The 25,368-nt window shown below is 35.6% G+C and overlaps 1 protein-coding gene across 2 annotated transcripts in view; it reads left to right on the top strand.

Moving 5' to 3' along the window:
* The first annotated feature begins 2,710 nt into the window (after window positions 1-2,710).
* The window catches only part of LOC124121292 (cAMP-dependent protein kinase type II regulatory subunit-like), a 35,611-nt gene continuing 12,953 nt past the window's right edge, over window positions 2,711-25,368 (top strand). The window contains exons 1-8 of one of the 2 annotated variants that reach the window (XM_046484276.2): window positions 2,711-3,545; window positions 7,932-7,970; window positions 8,764-8,816; window positions 12,726-12,809; window positions 19,213-19,254; window positions 20,628-20,692; window positions 22,516-22,669; window positions 23,940-24,041. In XM_046484276.2, the coding sequence (XP_046340232.1) occupies window positions 3,293-3,545; window positions 7,932-7,970; window positions 8,764-8,816; window positions 12,726-12,809; window positions 19,213-19,254; window positions 20,628-20,692; window positions 22,516-22,669; window positions 23,940-24,041 (792 nt within the window). In that variant the 5' untranslated portion in view covers window positions 2,711-3,292. The remainder of the gene's footprint in view (window positions 3,546-7,931; window positions 7,971-8,763; window positions 8,817-12,725; window positions 12,810-19,212; window positions 19,255-20,627; window positions 20,693-22,515; window positions 22,670-23,939; window positions 24,042-25,368) is intronic. The other variant, XM_046484283.2, reaches the window with a different exon arrangement.

Below are 25,368 nucleotides of genomic sequence, written 5' to 3'. Positions count from 1 at the left end.
GCCTTTGTATATGTGTAAGACTTTAATCTGGTCGATGATCTGAAATACAATTACGCATACACTCTTTTCAATATAGTGACGTACGAAAACAACACATGCTGTTGCAGGTCTCTGGTTTCGTGCCTAACGGAGCTTTGTCTATAGCATGACTGTGTGCCATATCCGTAGAGCCATGCACGGGATATCGGGATATCTACATTTAAGGATATATTTTCCTGCATGTAACAATCTTAAATTTCTTCTTATACCATGTTTATTTATGTACACAGTAGGCACCGGTGTATGTTGAGGAGAATGTCGAGATTGTAATTTTTGTTGTCTGCACATAGTAATGAGGGTTAAGTGTCGCTTTGCTGCATGTTTATTTGTTTGTTTGTTGATAAACGCCGCATCCTGCTTTATGACGGCAGTCTGTAAATATTCGAGACTGAGCCAGACAATCCAGTGGTTACAATTATGAGCATCGATCAACGCAATTGGGAAACGATGACATGCATCAACCAAGTCAGCGAGCCTGACCACCCGATCCTTGGTTTTGCTGCATGTAATATAATAGTAAGGAAGAGTGAGTGAGTGAGTATGGAAATGGGCTGTACACATTGTACTGGGAATCGAACCCGGGTCTTCTGCGTGACGAGCGACCGGCCAATTTAAGGAAGAACTAAAGGGAGTTTATACATGCAGAATCAATTGGATAATATTCTAATTGAATTAATAATTTAAAAGAATCGCCGAATGACAGCATCGCTTGAATTATCTGGGAGGCGTAACTCATATGTATGGCAGTCATGCAATATATTAACATGTTCACCACTGATGCATGGACAGCTGCAATAACACACGTGACGCGGTGGTTGTAATGCTTTTAAGTGGATTCTGCGCAGGGTTCTATCAGGGAGATCGCCCAAACAAGTACAGTAGAGGCCGCAACCTTTCTTAATTGTTTTTTGTTTTGTTTCTTTGTTGTTCACCCCGCACACAGCGGCTGTATTCTGTACATAATCGAGTGTGGACTATCCAGACAAGACTGTGATTGACATCATGTGGGGGCACAGTTCCACGCTGTCGAGGTGGGCGACATGGAATCAAGCAAGTCACCGAGCCTGCTACGTGCATATGCTACTCAAAATAGTTAAGGACCAACCGATGATTTAATATTACTTTAGTTAATATGTTATGCCATGACAGATTAACTACAGTAATATGAAAGAATCACGTGGTCCTTAACTTATTTTGAGTAGTATATATACTACTCCACTTTTGATTGGGATAGTTTTATCTTACGCTACACACACAAAAGTGATTCTCATAATATGTCAAACCGGTATAATTAAATGTATCTGACATGTCTGATAATCCCTATAAAAAGTTAAGTAGTATATATTCGATCCAGTTGGTCGCCTCTTACAACAAGCAGGGTTTATATAACCCTGAATCCACACGGAGAACGTTTATTGATAATATATATTGGGTAAGTTGGCATATACATATGAATACATATATATATATGAAGCTGCCAGCCATAAAAAATATGCATGTCTAATTGTTTTAGTGACGTATACTATATAATATTGAAAGCGTTGAAAACTAAGCTGCACCAATGACACCAGCAAACGCTGACTTGTGAGAGGGAAAATAATACTGTATACGTTAATATATAACTATTTCATCAGAATCTGCACCTCCCCATATCAGTTATGTTAAAGTATTATATTATATGCTTATCCACCTGTGCTGAGTTGCGTCGCTTAGCTATACCGGGATCCGCCGGTTTGTTATTAAATTCACCCCAGTTGTTTCGCTAAATTAATAAACATCATTGACCATGCAGCGTTCCACATTAAACCCAAACTCACCTCAATCGGGCAGACTCAACAGCATGATATTTTTGGTTTGTTTGTTGTTTAACGGCGCACTCAGCAAAATTCCAGCTAGGCCTATATGATGGCGGTCTATAAAATAATCGAGTAAGGTAATCACGTGATCGATAGTTTAAGCGACGCTCCAAGCCGTCGGGGTAAAATGACACCCAATCAACCAAGTCACTGAGTCTGACCACCCGATCCATTTGGTCGCCTCTTATAAGCAGCTTATAGGTTGCTGGGCACCTTTGAATCTACCAGATTACATGTAAATAAATTCTCGTTTTGATCACAACAAAATTTTATTTTTTTTCATCTTAACATTATCAACATTCCCAAGTGTAAAAGTCAATTTTGGGGTTACATTATCGTGAATCCGCTTTTTCGCTTAGCGATATTTTCATGAAAACTAGATTCTATGGATCCTACTGCCGCAGGATACGTGACACTTTTTATGGATAACTACTTTTATTCTTTGTTACATTTCAGATCTACTTCTTGTCCCTTTATCAGGTGAATGGTGAAGAGACAAGAAGTAGCTCTGAAACGTTCTTACAAAGAATAAGAGAAGCTGCTGTCCATTAAAAGTGTCATGAATTCATGCTCTTCCAACTTCTAAATGCCTTTCAAAAACTTCTAGTGGAGCAAGTATATGAATACATCCACCCTCATTAATAGGTAACCCATACACAGTATTACACGATTACATCATATCCCCAAATCCAACGAATATCAATCCCAAGCGCTTAGCCGATTGACTTGGTTTAATATCCTCCACGCTAAATCCTCTCCACCAGGGGTGTTCGCCCTCCTTAAGCAGTCGCCTCGCAACAACTCGAGCAGACGACACATCACTGTCGATAGGCAATAAGCTGCCAGTTGGACCGGCTTCCGTCAGATTGGAGTATCTCTTTCACCCAATATTTACGGAATAACTCTGTTCACATCTAGAATCCGTGATTTACAAGGAAATATACAGAAAAGACAATTCACATCAGTGGAGCAAAGCACTACCGTACCTAATACATTTCGACTTGCTTTGTGGTATGGATGACTTCCTGTTTGCGCACACAACCAAATGTTGCCTCCGCGGAAAGAAGTAACACCCTGGTGAAAAATGCTACGCTGTGATCTTTCTTGGATGGAAAGTGTTTTCTAGATCGGCAATGTTTGCGTAACGAGTGCAGATTCTGCTTATTTATTACTGAAGGTGCAAAGAGTCCATATGCACCCACCTTAACGGCGTATGAATATATTGTGGTTTATTGACGTCAAAAAGTTAGCGTAACCTTGGTGTGATTATGCTTAGAGTATGGCATGGAAATTACTGTTATCTTCCAACATCTGTCCCGATAATGTGGAATAGGTGAATATTGTGATTTTTCATTCTTTCCGGATTATATACTGCTGGAATATATTGTGCTGACTTCATGATGAATTTCGAAATTCCCGTTGGATTGACAGACTTACTGCAGGAATTTACTGTGGCCGTTCTGCGAGAAAAGCCATCCCCCGCAGACCTTGTGCAGTTTGCCGCTGATTACTTCAATAAATTGAATGACTGCAAAAATGTAGATAAAATAAATGAGAAGCGTGGAGTGCGGTTTGTTCAGTCGCCAGTGCCAAACCAGTCTGACGAGCGCATGCAAACCGATGAAGAGGACGAAGACGATGAACCCATGGGTAGGTCATTTTACAAATGGGGCTCTTTTGAGGCTGCTTAAGATATGGAGTCGTATTATATGTTATTTTTTATACCTTGTAAAGGAACTACGTAAACTAATCAGGGTCCAGTTAAACGGCGACAACGGATAAAACAGTATTGTTTCATAGTGGCTTGCATATAATTATTTGTGATGTGACAGTTCATGTTCAATGTGTTTATGAACCGAAGAGGCCCTATATGGGTTGGAATACGACATCGTATTGATAATTGAAATATGCAATGTATTTTTATATTTTAATTATTTGTTAAAACTGCTATTCTTATCATTTCAAGTGAAACCTTTTGAATAAAAATATGCATTTAGTCGTTGGTTCATGATGTTACCGTAATACTATTGTAACGTGTAATTTTTGCAATTCCATTAATTAATCCAGCTCCGTCCAGGGCTCTTTGTTCATGCAAAAACTGTTTTCATATTGATAGCATGTAATCCAGTAATTACAAACCATCAACTTAATATTTCAACATTGTAATTGTATAATAAGTGGAATTTTATCATTCACTTTGGGTATTGATTTATTTTGGGTGTGTGTGTGTGTGTGTGTGGGGAGGGGGGTGCAATTTTTTACTCCCTTGGTGCTAGTCTATTTGGTATATTTAGTACCTGTGAGGTAAACAAACATAATTCTAGTTAAGATGCACCTTCAGTTGACTTCAAATTTGAATCTGTTCATGTGCTGTCCCAAGTTTGTCACATATTGTTTGTCACACGACAGCAATACAAGTCTTAAGTTACAAAAAAGCGAGATATAGACATCTGTTCCATTATTCCCTGCTGTAGAGTTTATAAATACATGTTGCCTACAGTAAAGAAAGATCTGTAACGACATACGGGTGATCAAGCTGAAAAAGCCGTGTTGGGAAGTGTCATTATACTGTTGTTTTTTGTTTTTATCAATCATATTTGGTTGTATTCAAGCAACTCAAACAACTTGGGTTATAACTTGGGTATCTAGAGTGTTACACTACAATCATACACTGGGTAATATAAAATCCTATGTTTGACTATGTATAATCTCGGGACCTCTTAAATTGTTAGGGTTATGAGTAACTTATGATAAGGCCTTGACTTTCATATAATTTCGAATGTTGATCAATGTTGTTCCATTTAAATCATTTTCATTGATGATTGATTTCTGAATGGATCATGAAGTCTGTGCTTGTACATTTTCAAATTACCACCCTTATTCACCAATCAACTGTTAGAACAATCTGCTCATAATCTTTATGTATAAGCATCGAGTACAGTGAAACACAGATAAATATTCTTTAGTTGCACTTGTAGAGTGTCTCTAACCCACCCCTGATCATGCTCATAGCAATATGTATGATATGGCTGACCTGATGTGACCATGATTGTTTCTGATGCCTGATCCATTAGTTTCATATGTAACACTTACATTCATGTTCACATCAATCTGAATAGATCTCTACATTCTGAGAACTAACTGTCACAATCTACATCATGTACATGTCTGCAATGGTCTACTTGTCTGAAGTCGCTGTTCTGTTTGTCCTTATCATGCTAATGTTTATGATTTATTTTGTACTAAAAAAGGATCAAGAACTCATGAATGACAAAAATTAGATACTATTAGGTAGGGGTTACGGTAGTAGCCAACACTATTGCAATAGTATTGCTTGATGATTATGTTAATCATTCATTGTAATAGAAATGAATAAAGTATTGCTGACAATCTCCAAGTTGGCCATTTTCCTCCCAGTCACTACTCAGACCAAAGGGAAAGAACTCTAATCTGAAGTTGTCGTAATAATCCTTGCTAACCAACACACATACAGGTTTGAAATTTGCATAATTTATGTTTTATTTATAACTAATTACAAGTATTAAATCTATCGATTGTTATGTACTGTACACTATTGACCATACCATTTTAGAATCTTATTGATAAAACAATTGCAAGTTCCAGGGTTAGAAACTAACAGTTTTCGTCCACTAGTCCTTATAATGATAACATATAGCAAACCCCCTTAAAAGGGAAAATTTCTAGTAGTCCTTATGATACCTTTACCATTGGGCAGTTTGGCAAGGACTACAGGACTAGTGCCAATTTCTAACGCTGGCAACATATGTATAGGTCATTAGTATAGTCAAGATCTGGTCAAAAGTAGGGAAGATAACGATACGATACATATCTCGATACATTCTCTGACATGATACGATATGTATTGAGAATGAGATAGGCATATTTACATCAATTCACGTGGAAACTTCATGAGTATATACATGATATACCGGTACATTTCAGAGCAGGTTCAATAGGAAAAGCCAGCTGTTGGCACATGTTGTAGCAGCTATTCTCAGTAGTGAACTTAAACAGGCTGTTAAAAGGCTGATTACAACACATTTTGCAATATTTTACTGACATAAAAGATTTGGGGATCATTGAACGAGTAGTATATTTTATATAGGAAGTAATTTATTTTAGCAAGGGTATTGTCTTGTATCGATACTATTGTTGGCATTAGTGGCATAATGAACATAAGTTTTGTAATGATGCTATATACTTAAAACTATAATAACTGTTAGAAAACCTTTAATCATGGTTAATGGTAGTAATCATAAAATAAATTTATAATGTATACATAAAGACACTTAAAGTATTAAAATAAAATATTGCAAATTTCTACATGTTGATTGTTCTAAATCATCTAAATATTTAAACATGAATACCTTCTCACACATGCTCACATGAACCAAAACATTTAAATAATTATCTCTTATGAAACAATGTTTAATCTTTAATCTAAACATGCTAAAGGCCATGTAATATGACTTATTTGGGGTGTCTAAATATCAATGTAAACAAACCAAAATCCCTATAATCATGATAATCCAAGTATAAAAACATTCCCCCAAAATAACATTGTCAGCACCACTTATTATTTATAACTTCTGTATTCGATAAGTCTAGATAGACAGCAACCTAATTACTTAGTGCTAGTCATCTAAAACAGTAGATGCCACCTGCCAGCGAGTTAGTGTCAAAGGAAACTAGGGTTGGCAAAACATACTGATAATCGGAATTATCGTCAATGGGAAAGAATATTAAAGATTATCGATATAAAAATTGTGTCATCGATAATATCTTACAAAAACTTTTGTGATGAAATAAAGTTTAAATTTACCAAAACAGACTTGTTATTGTCAATAATGTCCACTACTAAAGATGGAAAGTAAAATTTATTGTTATAGTTTGAATGTCCACAAAGTAATCCCTACATAAATGTGATTTCTTTAGGACTTTTTTTGTGTATTTGCTCAAAGCTACTTCTCCTATATTTATCTTGTTTATCGATAATTGATCGATATTTAGTTAGCGATTACCAATCTCTATGATCTGTATCGATAGCCCGCCCCAAAAGGATACACATTTTAAGGTTCCAAATAGTTCAAAACCTTATGATAATATTCGTATTAATGTTAATCCCTCATATGGTTGGTCCACACAGCCTAACCTTGTTGTGAATGGTCAACTTACCCTTATCCATGGTATACCGTATACATGGTGTATACATACATGTAAGTTAATATAAATATCGGTCCAGAAACTTGCTCTCACCTTTCTCATGTTTCTAGGAACATGCTCGCTTTTCACCTTTATATGTTTGTTAGCTACCTATATGTATGAAGTTCATGTAAATAAATCTGTGTATATTGTACTAGTCATCTTTTGTTCTGTTGCTAATTGGCTAAGCTACCCCCTTTAGCATGTTTAGTCAAAACATAATACAGTATAAAATGTATCGTGTATCAATACTATCATATAATCATGATAATACTCGCATAAAACCTCACTATGCACAAGATATATACATGATATAATTTCATCCCTCGTCATAAGGTGTAGTTCAGTCGTGAAATTCGTTTTTTCGTGCTACTTAATAGCCCATATATTTTAAAAGTGTCGGAAATATGGCATGAAAGAATGTGATCCTTGTCAGTGCACAACCTTCAGTAAATGCTGCAAATTAATTTAGGCGCCCAAATGTCAAAGAATAAAATTTGTTGAAAAATGATACTTAACATGCTGAACATGTTGAAGGATAAGTTTTGGGCTCGGACTGGGATGAACACACAATCATGAACATGATGATGTCACAGCAGATCTTAGCAGTTTCCCAGTCTGCAATGGTCTGTACTAACTTAACAATAACCAAGTAACATGTCAAGTAATTGAAACGCCCTTCTTAGTGTTCAGGACTTGCCATGGTCTGCTTAGTGTATGTTACAGAACCATAGTTACTGTGATAAGGTCTGTTTCCTGATGGAAACTGTATCTGTGCTTATCTTTGTAACACTGTCATAATTATTTTTTCAGAACCGCCTCCTATGTCCCGGTTCCAAAGGAGGAAATCAGGTTAGTAGTTTGAGAGAGGCACACCATGTGACCCCAGTAACCAGTGCCAAGGCCAGTGCTAAAAGTGTGGATTCCACCAATGACCCAAAACCAATGCTCCAGATAAAAGAATTTCTTTGCGTATTCATTACTAGGGTCCATCCTGTTGATGTTATGAAATAATTCTGCTTAATATGCTGTTTCAGGCTGTGTCTAATTTGTATTTGCATCAATGTGCTGCCCCACATGTGTCAACTAAGTTCGCAACAGCAATTAGTTTTAGTTCATTGCAGTTGACTTCATATAAATGATGCCTGCATTCGAACAGAAATAGTCCCTGTGCACATGGTGCAGCCATCTTAAGCCCTGCTAGTTTATTATATACTGTTGAAACAAAAAGATTTTGATGGGTTGCCATATATTAATGTGACATGTATAATACCAAATGATATGTTTATCATCCTTCTTTAGGATGTTTAGTATATTTTCAAATTTCTAAATAGATTCTTTTCTGAATCATGTTAATATGACAGGGATAGACATCATTGGTCACATCCAAAATGTCCACAGCTCATCTTCACTCTTGGACCAGTTAGTCCCTATAGAATTTCTACATTTTCTACATGTATTTACTTACCCTAGTCTCTTGGGATTTTCACAAATCTTGGACTCACAGACTAGAGACCATGTCTATCTCTGAACTGAAATACTGTTCAAAGCGGTGTGTAGCCCATCTCACCCACTCACTCATAAATGCTACACTATCATGACAGAAAGAGTCATAGTTTGAATTGAATTCTTCTTTTTTTTCCAGTGTCAGCAGAAGGTTACGATCCTGAAGCAGATGACGACAACTCAGAAGAAAAAGTAAGATTTGATGAGAACTTGATAGAGTTCACAGATTCAGCTGAAAATAAGTCTGCTTCAACCAGACTCCTTCCATTACCTACCACTTTGAAAATTGATCTTAGTAATACTAAAAGCAACTCGATCCTTGTCATCATGATTCTTGCTCCAATACTTTCTCCCCGGTTGCTGTAATCAGGAAATATTCCATCCTTCTGTCAGGGCTATACAGACAGCCATCAATTTCCAATGTTTCCTGTGTCATTTATTCAGTACCAGACGGTTGTTGCAAAGTCGTTAAGTAAAGATTTGAGGGAAAGTCATATAATGGGATAATAATCATTGTTGTCAGGATAGATCAGTATTTCTTAAGTCAACCATCTTCTTTACTGATAACATTAACACAGCGGTAGAAACTAACATGTTTAGTCCACTAGTCCTTACAATGATAACATATAGCAAAACCCTTCAAAATGGCAAATTTCTACTGGTCCTTAGGATACCTTAACTATTGGTCAGTTTGGCAAGGACTACAGGACTAGTGCCAATTTCTAGGGCTGTTAACATTAAATCAAATTTAATAGAATTAAAAAGTAATCCTCATATTCAAGGTTAGACAGGAATTTGGAAAGTCTAAGCGTCTGAAATAGTTAAATAGTTATTACATCAGTCTCTCCCTTAACCATGTGTACAATGTATTTAACCAAGAACACGAACACAAGTCATGAGAACAGGCCATTTATATTTTCAACATTCATTTATAAAATCATGCATTACTTGTAATCAGGCAGTTTGTTACCTATGCAATTGGATCAGCTATATGTTATAATAATTTTAAATTGTAAAAGGTAGTCATGCAGTGTTAGAAATTGGCACTTGTCCTATAATCCTTGCCAAACTGCCCAATAGTTAAGGTATCATAAGGACTAGTAAACATTTGCCATTTTTAAGGGTTTTGCTATATGTTATCATTATTAGCAGTGGATTAAAAATATTAGTGTTAACTGCTGTAAGCATGGTAAGGACTAGTGGACTAAAACTGTTAGTTTCTACCACTGCGATGGTGTGATTGATCAATTAATCTGTGAATGTTTAGCGAATGTTTTTGGTATTGAAAACTATTATTGATTGCCAATATATCTAATTGATAAAGCAGGTCCATAAATTTGCTGTGTGAAGCCTGCCCCACAAATTCAAAAACAATTCGTGTTCAGCCAGCCTATCAAGCAGAGTAAAAGTTGTCGTCAATAATACGTTGCATTAGCATTAGCATTGGCCCTATAGTCCTTGCCATACTGAGCCCTTTTATAAAACAGTTAGTTTCTATCGCTGCATCAGTCATCATCTTATGTATTGCATGTTATTATTTTTCATTTTATGTTACCAACCAGGGATTTTTCTGGAGACAAATGGCAATATTTCAGACATTTGTAGGATTTTATCAACTTTTGATAGGACATTCTTCCACATATATCTATAAAATTTGAAAAATATCTTAAGGCCATTTGGGATGACATGTTTTACATGTTTTATTCAAGGTAAATCTAAATGTTCATGAAATGGTAAGCCTGGTCCTGGATTCTGTCTCTTACTGGCTGTAAAAAGTGACTTGTTGACGACTTCATTCGTCACTTCAACATGTTCAAGTGAATTATGTGTTTGATATTTTCACTAGGAAGCAAACTTGGTCGATTAGTTATAGATTGGAGATCGCTGATTATCTATATGAATATTCAGGGCCATAACCAGCTCTAGTAATTGATGTAATTACTCCCCTGTTTTTAATCATGTCGGCCCATCGGTGGCCCAATGGGGAATACTGTCTAGGATTGGGTGCTTATTGGGACATATGTGTTGTATAATTACCATATTGGTAGCCTTCGTTCAAGACAGGTAAACAAACCTGTGAAATTTCAATCTTACCAACTTTATGTCCATAATTAAGGCATGTTACTGATGAAACTTAAATCACATGTACCGTATTTGACACACATTTTAGATTCTGTTTCAGCAGTTATCCCTGAAAACTGACACATATTCTATGAAGTAGAGACAGGGGAGGGTGGGTGCTGTTAATTTCTGATAGTATTATGCTCATTACATCAGCTGTTACATTAATCATAGTACTATAGTGTAGTACTGGTAGTGTATGTGCTATAGTAGACATGGTAGACATCAGTAAGGTAACATTAGTAGATTAATACAGTGTTCGAAATTTGGCAAGAATGTGAAGAGATCCTTGTCATAACCTAAATGTTTAAAAAAATAAAGATTTAGGTTGTCTCCAGTAGAAAGCCTTAAGTTAAGGCCCTCACCCAGGTCCCCTTAATTTTGATCATTGCAAACATATGTCAGTCAACATGGTCAAAGTTGTACAGATCACCAAGTGACTACTGGACTATGGCCATCAATGCTACTAATTCTGAAGTAGTAGGTACTTTATAATGCAGAGACTGATAAGGGAATGTGTATTGACAGGTGCCTAGTGACCAGTACACATTACTAAATTTCCTTGTGTCACACCGAGGTCAGGTAGATATCCATTGCCTGCAGAAAGTCCTGTCAGTGTTGAATGTGACCAAACTAGGGTTAAAGCGATTAACCATGCCGCTTATCAATCTGTTTATTCAGTATAGATTTCTGTTTATTGTGGTATAGAACGTTGTCCCACTGGAAGTTCCATTACTTGATCTGTTATGCTTCCTGAAGCAAAGTTGAGTATCAAAAGACTCCACTGACATGAAAGCCATGAGTAAACTCTTTTACAGTACATAGGGCATAATTTGCTGGCCTTGTCCTTGAATAAATGCTGCCAAAACAAGCAAGCCTGCAAAATCTGCAATGTTTTTGTATGACTTGATTTATCGATCTATTATGACTATTAGATTATCATGATTACGAACAAAGAAACTAACCTTTTTAGTCCACTAGTCCTTATAATGATAACACAATTTCTATTAGTCCTTTATGATACTTTAACTATTGGACAGTTTGGCAAGGACAATAGGACTAGTGTCAATTTCTAACACTGGAATATGAGTATCGATTAAGATAATCATACTGGAAACCCCTCACAAAGTTATTAGACTTAAAGTCAAGTTTTTCATATATAACGTAGACACAAATTTCAAAAGAGTAGCTTAAAACTACTAATCCTCACAATTTTTATTCCTCCATTCGGTACATGCTTTAAACCAAAGGCTGAAGTGGTGCCTTTTGCATTGTGTTTGTTTGTTTGTTGTTTAACACCGCACTCAGCAATATTCCAGCTATATGATGGCGGTCTATAAATAATTCAAGTCTGGACCAGACAATCCAGTGATTGACATCATGAGCATCGATGATATGCATCAACCAATTCAGCGAGCCTGACCAACCGAACCCGTCAGTCTCCTCTTACGACAAGCATAGTCGCCTTTTACTGCAAGTATGGGTTGCTGAAGACCTATTCTACCTGGGATCTTTTTTGCATTGTGGGAGCTGGGGGGGATTTGTCATCTTCTCATAACTCTTGTTGTAATGAGGCTTACCCGGTAGTCTCTTTCACAAGCTTCCCAAATTAGCTTCAATGCTGGTTCTTTCATGATCATGATGATTGACTTATTCCACACCAGGGGTCTGTTCCACAAAGTGATCTTAGTGCTTATGTGATCGTAACTGCCATACTTTAACATAGACTTTTGACTATCGTAGTGCTATGATTGCATTGTGAAACAGGGCCTTGGAGAAATGTACAGACAAATATTTTGTTCAGCATAATTACCCCCTTAGATCTTGATATTGACCTGGTAGAATTCATTAATGCTTTTGATTGAATTCTACTTTCTAGCTGATCAGATCTTGCCTTCATGGACATGGTAACATGGGTAAAACAGACAAAATATGAGGACACTTCTTCATTCATTGTACATGTCTTGTCCTTTTTTTCAGATTGTTTATCCTAAATCAGATGAACAGAGACAGAGGTTGAGCAAAGCAGTAGAGCATATACTTTTATTCAGATCATTAGAACAAGTAAGTAATACACAACCCTATTATATGTAAACCTTGTAAAGTTGTCTGAGGTATGTGTGTTTTAAACAATGTTAAAACAATGATGAATACTGATATTGTAGGTTAGCAAATTCTCTGTTTTTTAATTGTATGATGTTGAATATTACTGTTTATACTTTTCATGTTACATTGTTGCAGAAGGCAAGGTTTTGCCTTAGACATGTTAGATCATGTCCCTGTCAATGACAGTTTTGATAAACAGAGTCCACGATCCCATTAGAACAGCTATTTTCTGTATCCGTCTGAAAAATATTTTATTCAAAACTGAAACTGCAAGGTAATACATTGTTTGCATACACCATGTACACCTTAGTAGAATAGATATATAATCCTGAGAATCAGTTTGCACTATTAAAATTAACAAGTTCTACCTATCATTACTTTATACATTTATATACTTATATATTGTGAACATGACAGAATCTTGAGAACTGAGTCTTTGTTGATTTACAGTATTGATAATTTTGATAGCCTAAATTTAATCAACCATGTCAACTAGGCATCTTGAAAACTAATTAAATAATGTATTTTTTGTTGATATTTTTATTAATTTCATGCATCAGGGTGCTGCAATCTTACTTTAGTCACTGTACCATGCTTTATTATATCATCTAGTAAATCATAGATGTCATGTAATGATAGATTAATCTTAACAGCACTTATGTTCCTTTGTACATTTTGGCACTTTTCCCTCTGTGATGTTCTACCATCTTAGCATTTTAAACAGATGTTTCTGATTTGCATACCGGTTTGAGCTGTTATCCAGCTAGGGGGCTTGGTTGGATTAAGGGTGCAGGCTGCTTTTGAGAAGATGTTTTACAAGGAACTTCACCAAAAATAGCTACAAACTCTGCTGATGCGGCATAAATCAATAATCACTCACAAATGGACAGATTTCCATTTGCAACAACAGCTTACTGTAACATTCTGAGTGAGCAGAGATTGTTCATCATTAATGTGCAAAAAGAGAGAAACGACTTAGTTTCCATCATCTCTCTCTCCTTGTAATACTGGAGAATACTTGTTTTCCTCTAGAATGAGAATATTGATATTAGCTTGTCTAAAATAAAAGAGGCTATTGTGAAAGGAAAATCAGTGTTGTTGCATCAGTTTAAGCCAAACCAAAAGGCAGAAACATAGTACTTTTCTTTTGCCTTATTGAGACTGTAATGAGACAGTAATTGGAAATAAAAAAACAAGGAAATAAAAAACCCAACAAGGATTGACTGTTGTATTACATTAATACAACATTCATTATTTGTGTTTTGGGGGTATTTCCTTCTTTTTCCAGTTAGAACAGTTGAATGTTTCTTTGGCCTTCATCATGTTCACCTTTGTCATTGATATTCAGACCAATGTTTGTTTCAGTTAATCCAAACATAATCCTGACTACTCTGCAAACCTATTATGGTTGTCTTATCACAGTTTAACTTCGGAATTCAAATTCTGTCCATCAAGCAAGTTTTTTGCATTTTTTGCAACTAAGCAATTTCACATCTTTGTCAAATACATTCTGAAACATGTAAAACACTTAATATGTACTGCACTTTCAAAATCATTATCAAGAGCTTTGGAAGATATTTAAAAGCTAACCTTTGGGGAGAAAATCATTACCAGACTGTAGGCTCTAATATTATTGTATCTGCATTGATCTGCACTGTCAATATTGCAACATGTGGTGGAGTATCAAATAGCGACCATATGATCATGATGATATTGAGCACATTGATATGTTGTGTGTCAGTTTATTTGACAATGAAGCTTACTGTTTTCAATGAGAAGGAAAAAGTGGTCTGAGGTTACAATGAAGTGTGGTTTGAAATCATGAATGCACACAGACCTTTAGGGTAATCAGTTCCCAAAGTTTCTCAGATGGATCTGTTGTAACCACATATAGCCACAAATTGAAATACCGTCTGAATGTAGGGTAGCTCTGGAGAATCACTTACTATCCGGTACAGAACATCTTATTGTTTTGAGTGATACTTAGACAAGTACATGTTTCCACAGCTATGACTGCTTAGAATATTGTTTAGCCGTGTTCTTGATGATAGCAATATTTTTCATCAAACTTTAGTCAAAGTTTGTTTTTTGCACAACTTTCGTTAGATTTTTTGAACATCTGGTCTGTTATTACTTGTATTTGTTGAGCTTACCTTTACTAGATATACCAAAATATATATTTCCTAGTGTGACATCATATACAAGGAAGGACTTGATCCAAGTTTCAGTTTCTAGCCAAGGAATTGATCTTGAAATTTGTGATTATATATGTTGTGCTAAATTTGTAGAGCTGCACAGAGTCACCTTACTGAGGTTAATTTGAAAGACCTTAGTGATTGGTTAATATTGTTTATATGATATATATTCGTTGTTGGCTACATGCTGATTGATTGGCCTAAAAATTATACCAACACTTGGGACAGTATTGAGAAAAAACGTAAAGATGACTGTCAAACCAAAGAAAACTTTATTACAATTCTTTATGACATGACAAATCAGAAATGACGCAGATACAATTACGGCTGATCACAGTGAACTCAATGTTAATAGTCATGAAGGAATCAATTAGAATTTTTCCCACAGTTGTGTCTGATAGTGAGATCGTGGGCGCAGAGTAATATAATTTAGTTTGCAAAACGAAGTGATAAGTTTATTGAACAAAATGGGAACAAACCTATCATGGCCTTATTTGCATGGTATTGTGTATAAAACACAAAAAAAACGAACATGGTGACTGAAGTTTCAAGTAGTTTTTGAAATCATCAACCTAGTAAACTTTGTTTGCTATTTTTGTGTAGGACCCCTTTTTTCATAGAAAGATGCATGTTTTAAGATGTTAGGGGCCAATAGGGTACTGTGAATGATATTCTGGAATGACAGTTACTACATTGATATAATCGCTGATAATGTAGTTTCATGAATCTGATATTCAGAGTCATACACATGATCAATGAGGAAAAAGGAAGGATTTCAAGCAGACACTGCTGAACCAGTATTGATTCAAGAATATTTTCAAGTTGTCAGCTGTTCAAACTGTTTTATTTTGAATATTGTTTTGTTTAATAACAATATTGACATCAAACAGGTTCAGAACACCTGGACATCTGGTTCCATAAAGCTGTCCATTAGCTTGCCTAAAATAATAACCTACATATGTACATGATGTACATGGACCAGCTTTGTCAGTGTTGTCCCATCTTTTCACATACACTAGCCGGGACTTGTCTTCTCATGCTTCTGGCATTATTTGAAGTTAATTTTTAATGTTACGTAATATATATCTTTCAGGTTTCAGCATGTTTAGTGCTAATGCCTTACTTATATTTTATCATAGAGAATATAATAATCGTAAATGCTAATTATAAATAAGACTTAAGATATCCTTTATCATCAGTGATTATCATGGTTATGTCAAGTAACTGTTTTCTCAAATACAAGTTTATGACCCAGGGATAATTCTAGGTTGGATAATCATGAAATTTGAATAAATATTCTAAATCCGTTCATAGTGGTGGATTGGCCTCTTCAGTAGGTTTCTTCCATGGAACTACATAATACATATATAGGAAGAACAGTTGCCATTCTTTTCTGGTAATGGCCTATGGTTTTGGTCAGTTACACCCTCAAGGGCCTGGCAGTGTCCAAACTTGAATTATCCCTGCCAATGAAAAGTTCCTGCGACTAGACTTGTTATTTTGTGTATTTATCATTCATGCTCCTGCAGCAACTTTGGGGTGTTTCGTTGACATTTTTCTCCATAAATCAATGTTTTTCACTACAGAAACTTGTAGTTCTACATAAACATGTATAACATTGTTTTCATATTTTAGCATGGTCAGCTGTTTTAGTTTCATCACTGTTGCCAGGCTGGTTATCAATATCATACAAAAATGTCAATCCATCATAATTGACCATCTGTCAGTCTTTTTAATAATTGATTTGACATCAAGATCACAGCTGCATTATTGTTTTTTTTAACAGAAATTTATATTTTCAATTCTTTATTTGTACATTCTTGGATCAGCCAAGGCGAGAGGTGAATAGATGTATAATTTGTATATCATGTATTGTTGTGAACAGAGTTCACACGTGTAATATGATGGTTGTACACTGAAAGAGTTCCAGTGTGCAGTGTGCACCGTTTGTTATTCTTCTCTATCTTTCATCATTCTCTTCTTGTGCATGTTCTTGGTACAGTAATTCAACTGATTGTTGGTCATTTTCATGTCAATGGAATGCAGAGTGTGGTGGACTTGCGTATCTGTACCACAGCTAAGTCATTGTGTTACCACTTGCAGGTACTTTAAGCCTGCGCCAGACTTGGCCACATCACAGACCTCAATTACAGAATCTGTGGTTATTGAATAAGACATTTTGAGAGAAATTTCTTCTGTAGAAGTTTCTGAATACCCATGAACAAAGCATGTATCCATGATGTTTAGCTCAAACTGCAAGTCTGAGATAATGTGTATTTATGACTAGTCCACCTAAACATGTCAAACATGCTGGCACATCAACTATATGACCTCTCACCTCAATCTACAGGACAATGAATCATAAAAAGTAACACATGCACAAATAATTAGAGCATATAGGCAAACTATTTAAGTTAAGACATATCGGGTCACCTGAAGGATATTAGTAACGTTTGTTAAATTGCTACCATGGCTACAGGACATGTGCTGCCTAGTTTCTCAGGATCTAGTTTCCACACACAATATAAGCATAAACGTGATAAAGGGTCAATATATGCATGTCATACTGACTAAACCAGCAGCTGTATTAACTAACTCCTAAATGTTAACTCACTAGACATTATAATGGTGGTCACACCATACAGAATCTAATGAAAATAGAGTCAAACCAGCAACTACCGATACAATGTACTTATCTCAATGCATAGTTGTACTGAAGCTATGTGAAGGAGGCATCCACAATGATTTCACCAGTTACTCCCAAGAAACAATGTGCTGCTTTCCAGTGGGTGCACCCTTTCTGGTAGATGCCGTGCTATATTGAGCAGAACATTGTCAGATACATATCATTATGGTAATTCCAAATTTCACTGTGTCTGTATCCATGTTATCCTCAAACCTCAAGGACCCCCCTTAATTTCGAACATTGATGAATAGTAACCATGATAAATTAAATTTTGGATACTTTTAGTATGTTTAATATATAGAAAGTTTGTTCAACCTTATGAATAGATATAGCTTTTAATACTGCCCATGCTAATAGTTAAGTGTTCCAACATGCAGAGCACCTAAAATATATCCAACAACTAACTGTGCCTGTGACAACTAACTAGAACAGATACAAGGGCACTTCTGATGAAGAATATACAGGGCATGTGTGTGTTTTGAAAACTCATATTTAAAGAAATGACCATGGTGTCCATGCCTGCTGCTGATCCACACCCTTGACAGAGAACAGAACAGATTGACTATGAGTTCTTGGATTATTGAAAGTCCTACTGCAAGCTTGTGAAGTGGTGGTGATGTTTGAATGTCCAAACTCTCTCTCAGTACATGCAATTTGTTTCAACAGTACATATAGTACAGCTAGATGTTGTCCATATGTTCTATCAAGCTTAGATGTTTTCAAAAGTGATGTTGTACCTATGTGGTTTAATAACTATTATTTGGATGATAGATGAACATGTGGAATAATTTTGCCATGACGGCAATATGTTGCACCATCAACTTGTATGTCTGTGTATGCTCTTGTGAATGTGTTTTGGTGTTTGGATGATGGGTTAGGGTGCTGTATCAGTCTGATATGAACATAATGATGTAAATTGTAATGGTTCTCAATTCCATACAATAAAGCATAGCTATGAGAATGTTAGTAGTAGATCTGTGTTTATGTTATTATTTGCCTACATTGGCCATGCTGTGATACAGATGTATAATTCAATAAAATGTTTTATGTTATTGTTAAAGCATCACAAAGTTTTGTCACAGATATTCATAACCATTGTGAACATGGGGAAAAGAGTTCTATATTGTCATGACTGACATGATTGAAGCTAGGTAAAGCGTACGTTAATATCAATCAGGAATTGTAATGTTACCATGATTACGTGAGAGCTTAGTCATTGCATGTACACAGATAACATGTATGATGCACTGCATGTTGGGGCATTCATTGTATTTTTGCGCTTTTATTCAGGTGAAAATTATTCTAATTATGTTGACCCAAATTTAGCAATGTTTTTGCAAGTACATACCTACATTTCATCTGGATTTTATTAAAAATTCATGTACAAATTGTACCATTCCCTTCGCATCTCACATATTATAATTCTCTAATAATTTCACTGATCTCAACAACAACTCCAATATCTATTATTCTTTTTCAGGAGCAAATGCAAGAAGTATTAGATGCCATGTTTGAAAAAAAGGTGAGCGAGTCGAGTCTGTTTCCTACTTTGACGCATGCACAGAGGTGAACATTGATCTGATTGCTAGTGTTATTTGCCGAGGAAGTGACAGACAGTTTTTCTGACATAATGGTCTGTAATTTGATGAACATCCAGGGCTGGGATTTTAACCTGCTTTAAGTCCCCACGATAGCAAGTTCCCCAATACAAAATCAAACACGATTTCACACAGCTTTACTCTCGCCTTCAGTTTGTTGGCTGCACAGTCTGAATATAGGCCAGCAAATGACAATAGCTTAGTAATTACAATATTTTTTATTATAATTGTATTATAAGTGTTCCTGCTGGGTTTTTAAACTGCCAGTTCCAGTGGACTAACAAATCTAAAATATACTATTACCCCCCCCCCCCCCCCTCCCCCAATTATTGTCAGTCCCAACTTTGAGCAAGCAAATAAACAGTATGAAAATTGCTTGCTTTTAATTCTTTCAACATCATGTTCAGTGCAGTGAAAGTTCATTGCGGTCAAATTCAATGACGTCATCTCTGAAGTAAATTAGATGACATGTCATTCACACAAAGTTCAATCACAGTTTTCTCTCTTTTTTAAATATTTCACATTCACTAAAGTTTAGTTCTAGACAAAGTCACTACAAATATATCCTTAACCTCAAAGCACAGCAAAATGTTATTTCCTTGGACAAAAAATAGACAATGGGAAACCCTAATGATAACAGACAAGCTGACTTCATTAAAAAAATATACTTTACTGATTATCGATTATCGCCGATGTTTTGTCAACATCAATGATTTATAAGGTACTTTATTTGCCGGTCCACAGGGACTGGCAGCAACATGACTACAGGTCCAAGCCTATTTTTGCCGGTCAAGAACTGGTAATGACCGATAAATCGGAACACTGAATTATGAGATGTGTATTTTGAACAAGTTGAAGAAAAGTACCATACTAATAAAAGTATGTATCAAAAGTTTGCAATGATAAATTCTGAGTATCAATGCCTGATTGATGCTATGTGTAGTTTGAACAACTTGATATTACAGGGATATTCAGTAAAGTAAAATAACATTAGTTCATTATCATGATTAAAGTAAAAGTTTCTTATGATCATGATGATAATTGTTACAGGAATAAAATAACTTAATTCACAGCTGGCTGTGTTGACAGCAGTGGTAGAAATTAACCTGAATCATTTACTATCATATAACCACACAAACTGAAACTCCTTTTACATGTTTAACACTGCTAAAAGTAAAAGCCTGATATTTTACTTGCTCTCAGGAGATCTTTTTAGCAGTAGACAGACTCTGGATAGTGCAGACCCTGTCTCTGGTGATAATGTGTCTGTAAGTGACTGTTCTTTCTTATGTTACAGGTGGTCCCGGACGAACATGTAATAGATCAGCATGATGACGGTGACAATTTTTATGTTATAGACAGGTAATACCAACAACAGAGCAAAGATGTGAATAACATGTGTATTGCCCAGTAGGATTTATTCTGTTGGGCGTTGTTTTGTGACTTTGTTCATATTATTAATATGTGTCATCATGGTCATAGTTCTGACTGTCTGACTGAACAGTTTAGGTATGTAAGTGTCCTTCAATCTACATATTTTCCCATCACAGTGGAGTCAGCCGAGCATGATTGGGCCCTTTGCATAGAACATTTCATTGTACTGTAGCCTGTTATTATTCAACAGACAACCAGAGGCTCATGTTATCAGTGATTTTTTTTTTTTCGCAGCCGGAGATTTCTGAGTCATAGCATAATCTTATTGTAGGCAAACATCTGATTCTTACATCTGACAGCTTATTCATTTATTTTATTGTGGCAAGTTATCATGGTTATTACCTTTGTAAAGAAATGAAGTTTGCCCAAATTACAGACTGTTCTTGCAGTGAAATATATTCAAAAGCTGAGAAATGGAGCCTGTCTGTGTTAAAGGAAGAATGGCATTGCACAGATTCATGCAATGGCTGACACCATGTTGGCTTTTTGATTGATGAATGGATGTTTGTTTTGCAATACACATAATACATATTTTATTATCATGATAATGATAGTTTATGTTGCCACATGGGTCATATATTATGGTAGTAATGTCTCTTTTAAGTCCCTATACCATAGTGTTATTTGCCTTTAGAGTACTTTATTGTAAGAGACATTTGGCACTTCACAATTTATAAGACTTTGAGTCGAAAAGTTGAAAAATGTTTTCTTTAGTAACTGAAAAGGTTTTTTACATTGTCGAGATGTAGGGTCACTTCAGGCAGTGTAAGTCTTGTAGGGGTGACGGTGTGGGGGCAGCTTTGTGATATTAGTGCGATAGTGGGTGGTATAACTATTTCAATAGTATAGAGAGTACCTTTCCATCATTTGAAATGGCAATGGGACACTTTCAGATTTTATCTACTCTTGATGGGACATTCTTGTTTAATTACCAAATTTGAAAAATATCTCTATAACATTGTGATGATGTCCTACAAAATGAATTGATCTGAAACTCTGCCTTTACCTTTCATAATGTAGACCCCTGTATTATTCAATATGGTGATAACACCTAATACGCCTCTTTGTCCCAGCCTCATCAGATGTTAGGGAGGTACTTCTGATATAACTATACATGCTATAAGCATGTTCTGAGTGAATGAGTGTCTGAGTTGGGTTTAACGCTGCTTTTCTGAATGAATATTCACACATATGTCACATATCTCTTCAATTAAGGTGTAGTTTGAATAAAACAGGAAACGTTAATGATGATGCTATTTGTATCGTATTATTTGAATATGTGTTACACAGGGACTTATTTAGGCATTCAAAGAGCCTTCAGTCCCATGTCTGCATCAAATGTTGCTAAAAATTTCCATGAAAGATATCTCAGTTCAGGTTATCATTAATGATAACTTAATATTTTATAGCTTTGTGTATGTGATCTGGTTTGACCATACTACATTGGATGCATTGTAAGAAAATCTAAATGAACGACTATATGAAACTGATGATAAACCTTACAAATTCCAAATTTGATTTAAAAATGGTTAGTTTTAGAGCCTAGATAAATCCCTGTATTATGTCTTTCAATTCTCAAAATAGTTTAGTGTGTCATCAATGTTATTTGTTGGATGTTTAACTTTCTATTAATATATTCAATGTCATGGGGCCATGGATAATTGTGATACCATAGATTGTTGCATCAATAATCAACATGATTATACCACTAGTATGTTGTGCAATAATGATCTTTTTTTCTTTTTTTGCAGTGGATTGTATGATATTTATGTAGAAATAGATGGTAAACCAAAAAAAGTAGGAGCTTACGATAATAAGGGAAGCTTTGGAGAGCTTGCACTCATGTACAACATGCCACGGGCAGCCACAATCATTGCCACAACACCAGGAACACTATGGGCAATGGTAAGATCTATATGATATACACTTCTGTAGCAGGCTTGTTCTTTCCTAAAATGTCATTAATAAATTATTAATCATTACTTAGATTGAGATAGGAAAGGTCATATGACATCTCCATGATAAAAATATATGAAAATATGTTATGCTTTGATTCAGTATGAAACAAGTGGTTGTTTGTTTGTTTTTGTAACGCCACACTCAGCAGTATTCGAACTGTATGGCGGTGGTCTGTAAATAATCAAGTATGGACCAGACAATCCAGTGATTGACATAATGAGAATCAATCTACGCAGTTGGGATTCAATGATATGCATCAACCAAGTCAGTGAGCCTGACCACCCGTTCCTGTTAGTCGCCTCTTGCAACAAGTATAGTCTCCTTTTACGGCAAGCATGGGTTACTGAAGACCAGTTCTAACCTGGATCTTCACGGGTGGAAAGTAGTGGTACTTCAGGGTACACGTATGTTGTTAGTGTTCTAAATATTTACATGAGTTGTCATGTACAGTCAAGTCCCGTTTATCCGACATGGATTGTTGCATATGATTATGTCAGATGAACGAGTATGTCGGATAAACAAAATTAAGTAGTATCAACGTTTGTGATCGAAAATTGGACAACTACATGATAGATAACGATTCAAACACGTTGTAATGAAAAAAAAAAAGGAAAAAGAAATATTCATATTGTCATGTTACATTGTTAGCGGAATGTGTTTTCTAATCATGCAACGTCTAAAGCTTTACACAAAACTACTGTTATGGACTGTATGACTGAAGTCTGGAAGTCAGCAGTTTGAAACTTGACTTGTGCTTAAGAAAGCTGCTCTCGTAGTGGCTAATGTCGACTTCCTGTCAGTCATTTCATTGGTCGGTCAAAGATCGTGAAAGGTCGTTCTGCTTGACCTGTAATAGGATATCCTCAGCGGTAGCGAGAACTTGTATCATTCGTTGCAAATTAGGTGTGTCGGAGTGCAAGACTGTCAGATTTATGGGTCTAAATAGCACTGATTTCATCGGTTCTCATCATTAGTGTCGGATAAAGCCGATTGTCAGATTAGTGAGTGTCGGATTAATGAGACTTGACTGTATTGATGCACCATTATGTGATATTTGTGTATGTATTTATTATGTTACTAGAATCAGGGATGTAATTTGTGCATTTTGTAGTGAAGTGCCCCTGTAGTAACAGGTCCTGGTGTGCTTGATAACATTGTTATACCTGTATTGTATACTGAACTGTTTTTCTGATGAAATATTTACCCTCTATTACAGGATCGGGTAACGTTCCGAAGGATAGTATTGAAAAATGCATACAACAAGAGGAAAATGTATGAATCTCTTTTAGAGACTGTACCACTGCTCAAATCACTAGAGGTAGGTGGGACCTTTTATCCTCCTCATCAATACAATTGGACTCAAAATAATATTTTGGTATTCGTAGAATTATGAGGCTAGTGAACCCAAAGAATTCATGAAATTTTACCTTCAATGAGAACACAAAGTCATTGTTTTTCTGGTGCACCAATGGCTCAGTGGTTTAAATTGTGTCCCTTAGTCATGCCAGGATTTATTTGTTCCAATCAAAAATTGACTTGATTATGATACTATGATTTGTTTGTTGGCACAATACCCATGCATAGCTATGATCTGAAGTTCTGTTCAAAGAGGCATTGCGTCCAACTCACCCACCCACTCATGGTATATCCTGTGTTATGGTACATGTTTTTTTGAGTTGATAAATAACTTGCTCTGTTGTTCCTACGTATTTGGTGAACATTAAAGTAGAAGTTCTTTATGACAGACTTTGAATTCTCACCAGGATATCTACATGAGCAGACATTGATATTAGAGAAAATTTCATCAGCTGGATAAGTTTATCATGTTTATTGAACAAATTCAATTTGTACCCATGCTCCATTTTCAACCTTTCACTTTCTAATCGTGCTGTTTATTGTAATGTTCAATCCTAAAATGTTTTGTCAAGAAGACTTTATATGCATACCATACATAGTCTTCTTGACAAAACATTCAGTCATTTTACACATTGACTGTTTACATGGACACAGTACAGTTCATTATGTTACAGTCAGTGTGTAAAAGGACTGAACGTTTCACATAGGCAATTTATAAAACGCCTACATATTTCAGTAATTTTACAATTATTCTTAGATTTATGTTATTATGATTCTGATTCTGAATTTCATCACAATAGACTACTTGTGCTAGTATATGAAGCCACAGAATAAACAAAATAAACATTGACTTTCGTTTTCCTCTAATTCTATCACTAGGTGATCAATATCAAAATGTTTGGAATTTTTTATCATAATAACATAAATGGAAAAATAATTGTAAAATTACTGAAATATGTAGGCATTTTGTAAATTGCCTAAGTGAAAATTTCAATCATTTTACACATTGACTGAATTTTTACATTGACTGTAACATATACATGTACTTCAGAAGTTAACATGCTACTTTGGTTGGACGTAGACAGGTTTCATATTATGAAAGTGTTTTTTTTTCAGTGTGATATTTTGTCGCGAGTCAAATTACTTTTTGATGCCAGATTGAACATTATCAGTAGCCTTTTGTCTCATATTTGCACAACCAGTCTGAAAGCAATCAAAGCATATATATCAAAGTACACAGGGAAGTAAATGAGAGCTAACAGAAATTATAACTGGTCTGCAATCACAAT

Source organism: Haliotis rufescens, unplaced genomic scaffold, assembly GCF_023055435.1.
Source record: "Haliotis rufescens isolate VD_foot unplaced genomic scaffold, xgHalRufe1.0.p SCAF_16, whole genome shotgun sequence".
In the NCBI taxonomy this organism is placed as follows: Eukaryota; Metazoa; Mollusca; class Gastropoda; order Lepetellida; family Haliotidae; genus Haliotis; species Haliotis rufescens.
Note: the sequence above shows the minus strand (reverse complement) of the source record. Positions and strands in the feature narration are given on the sequence as shown.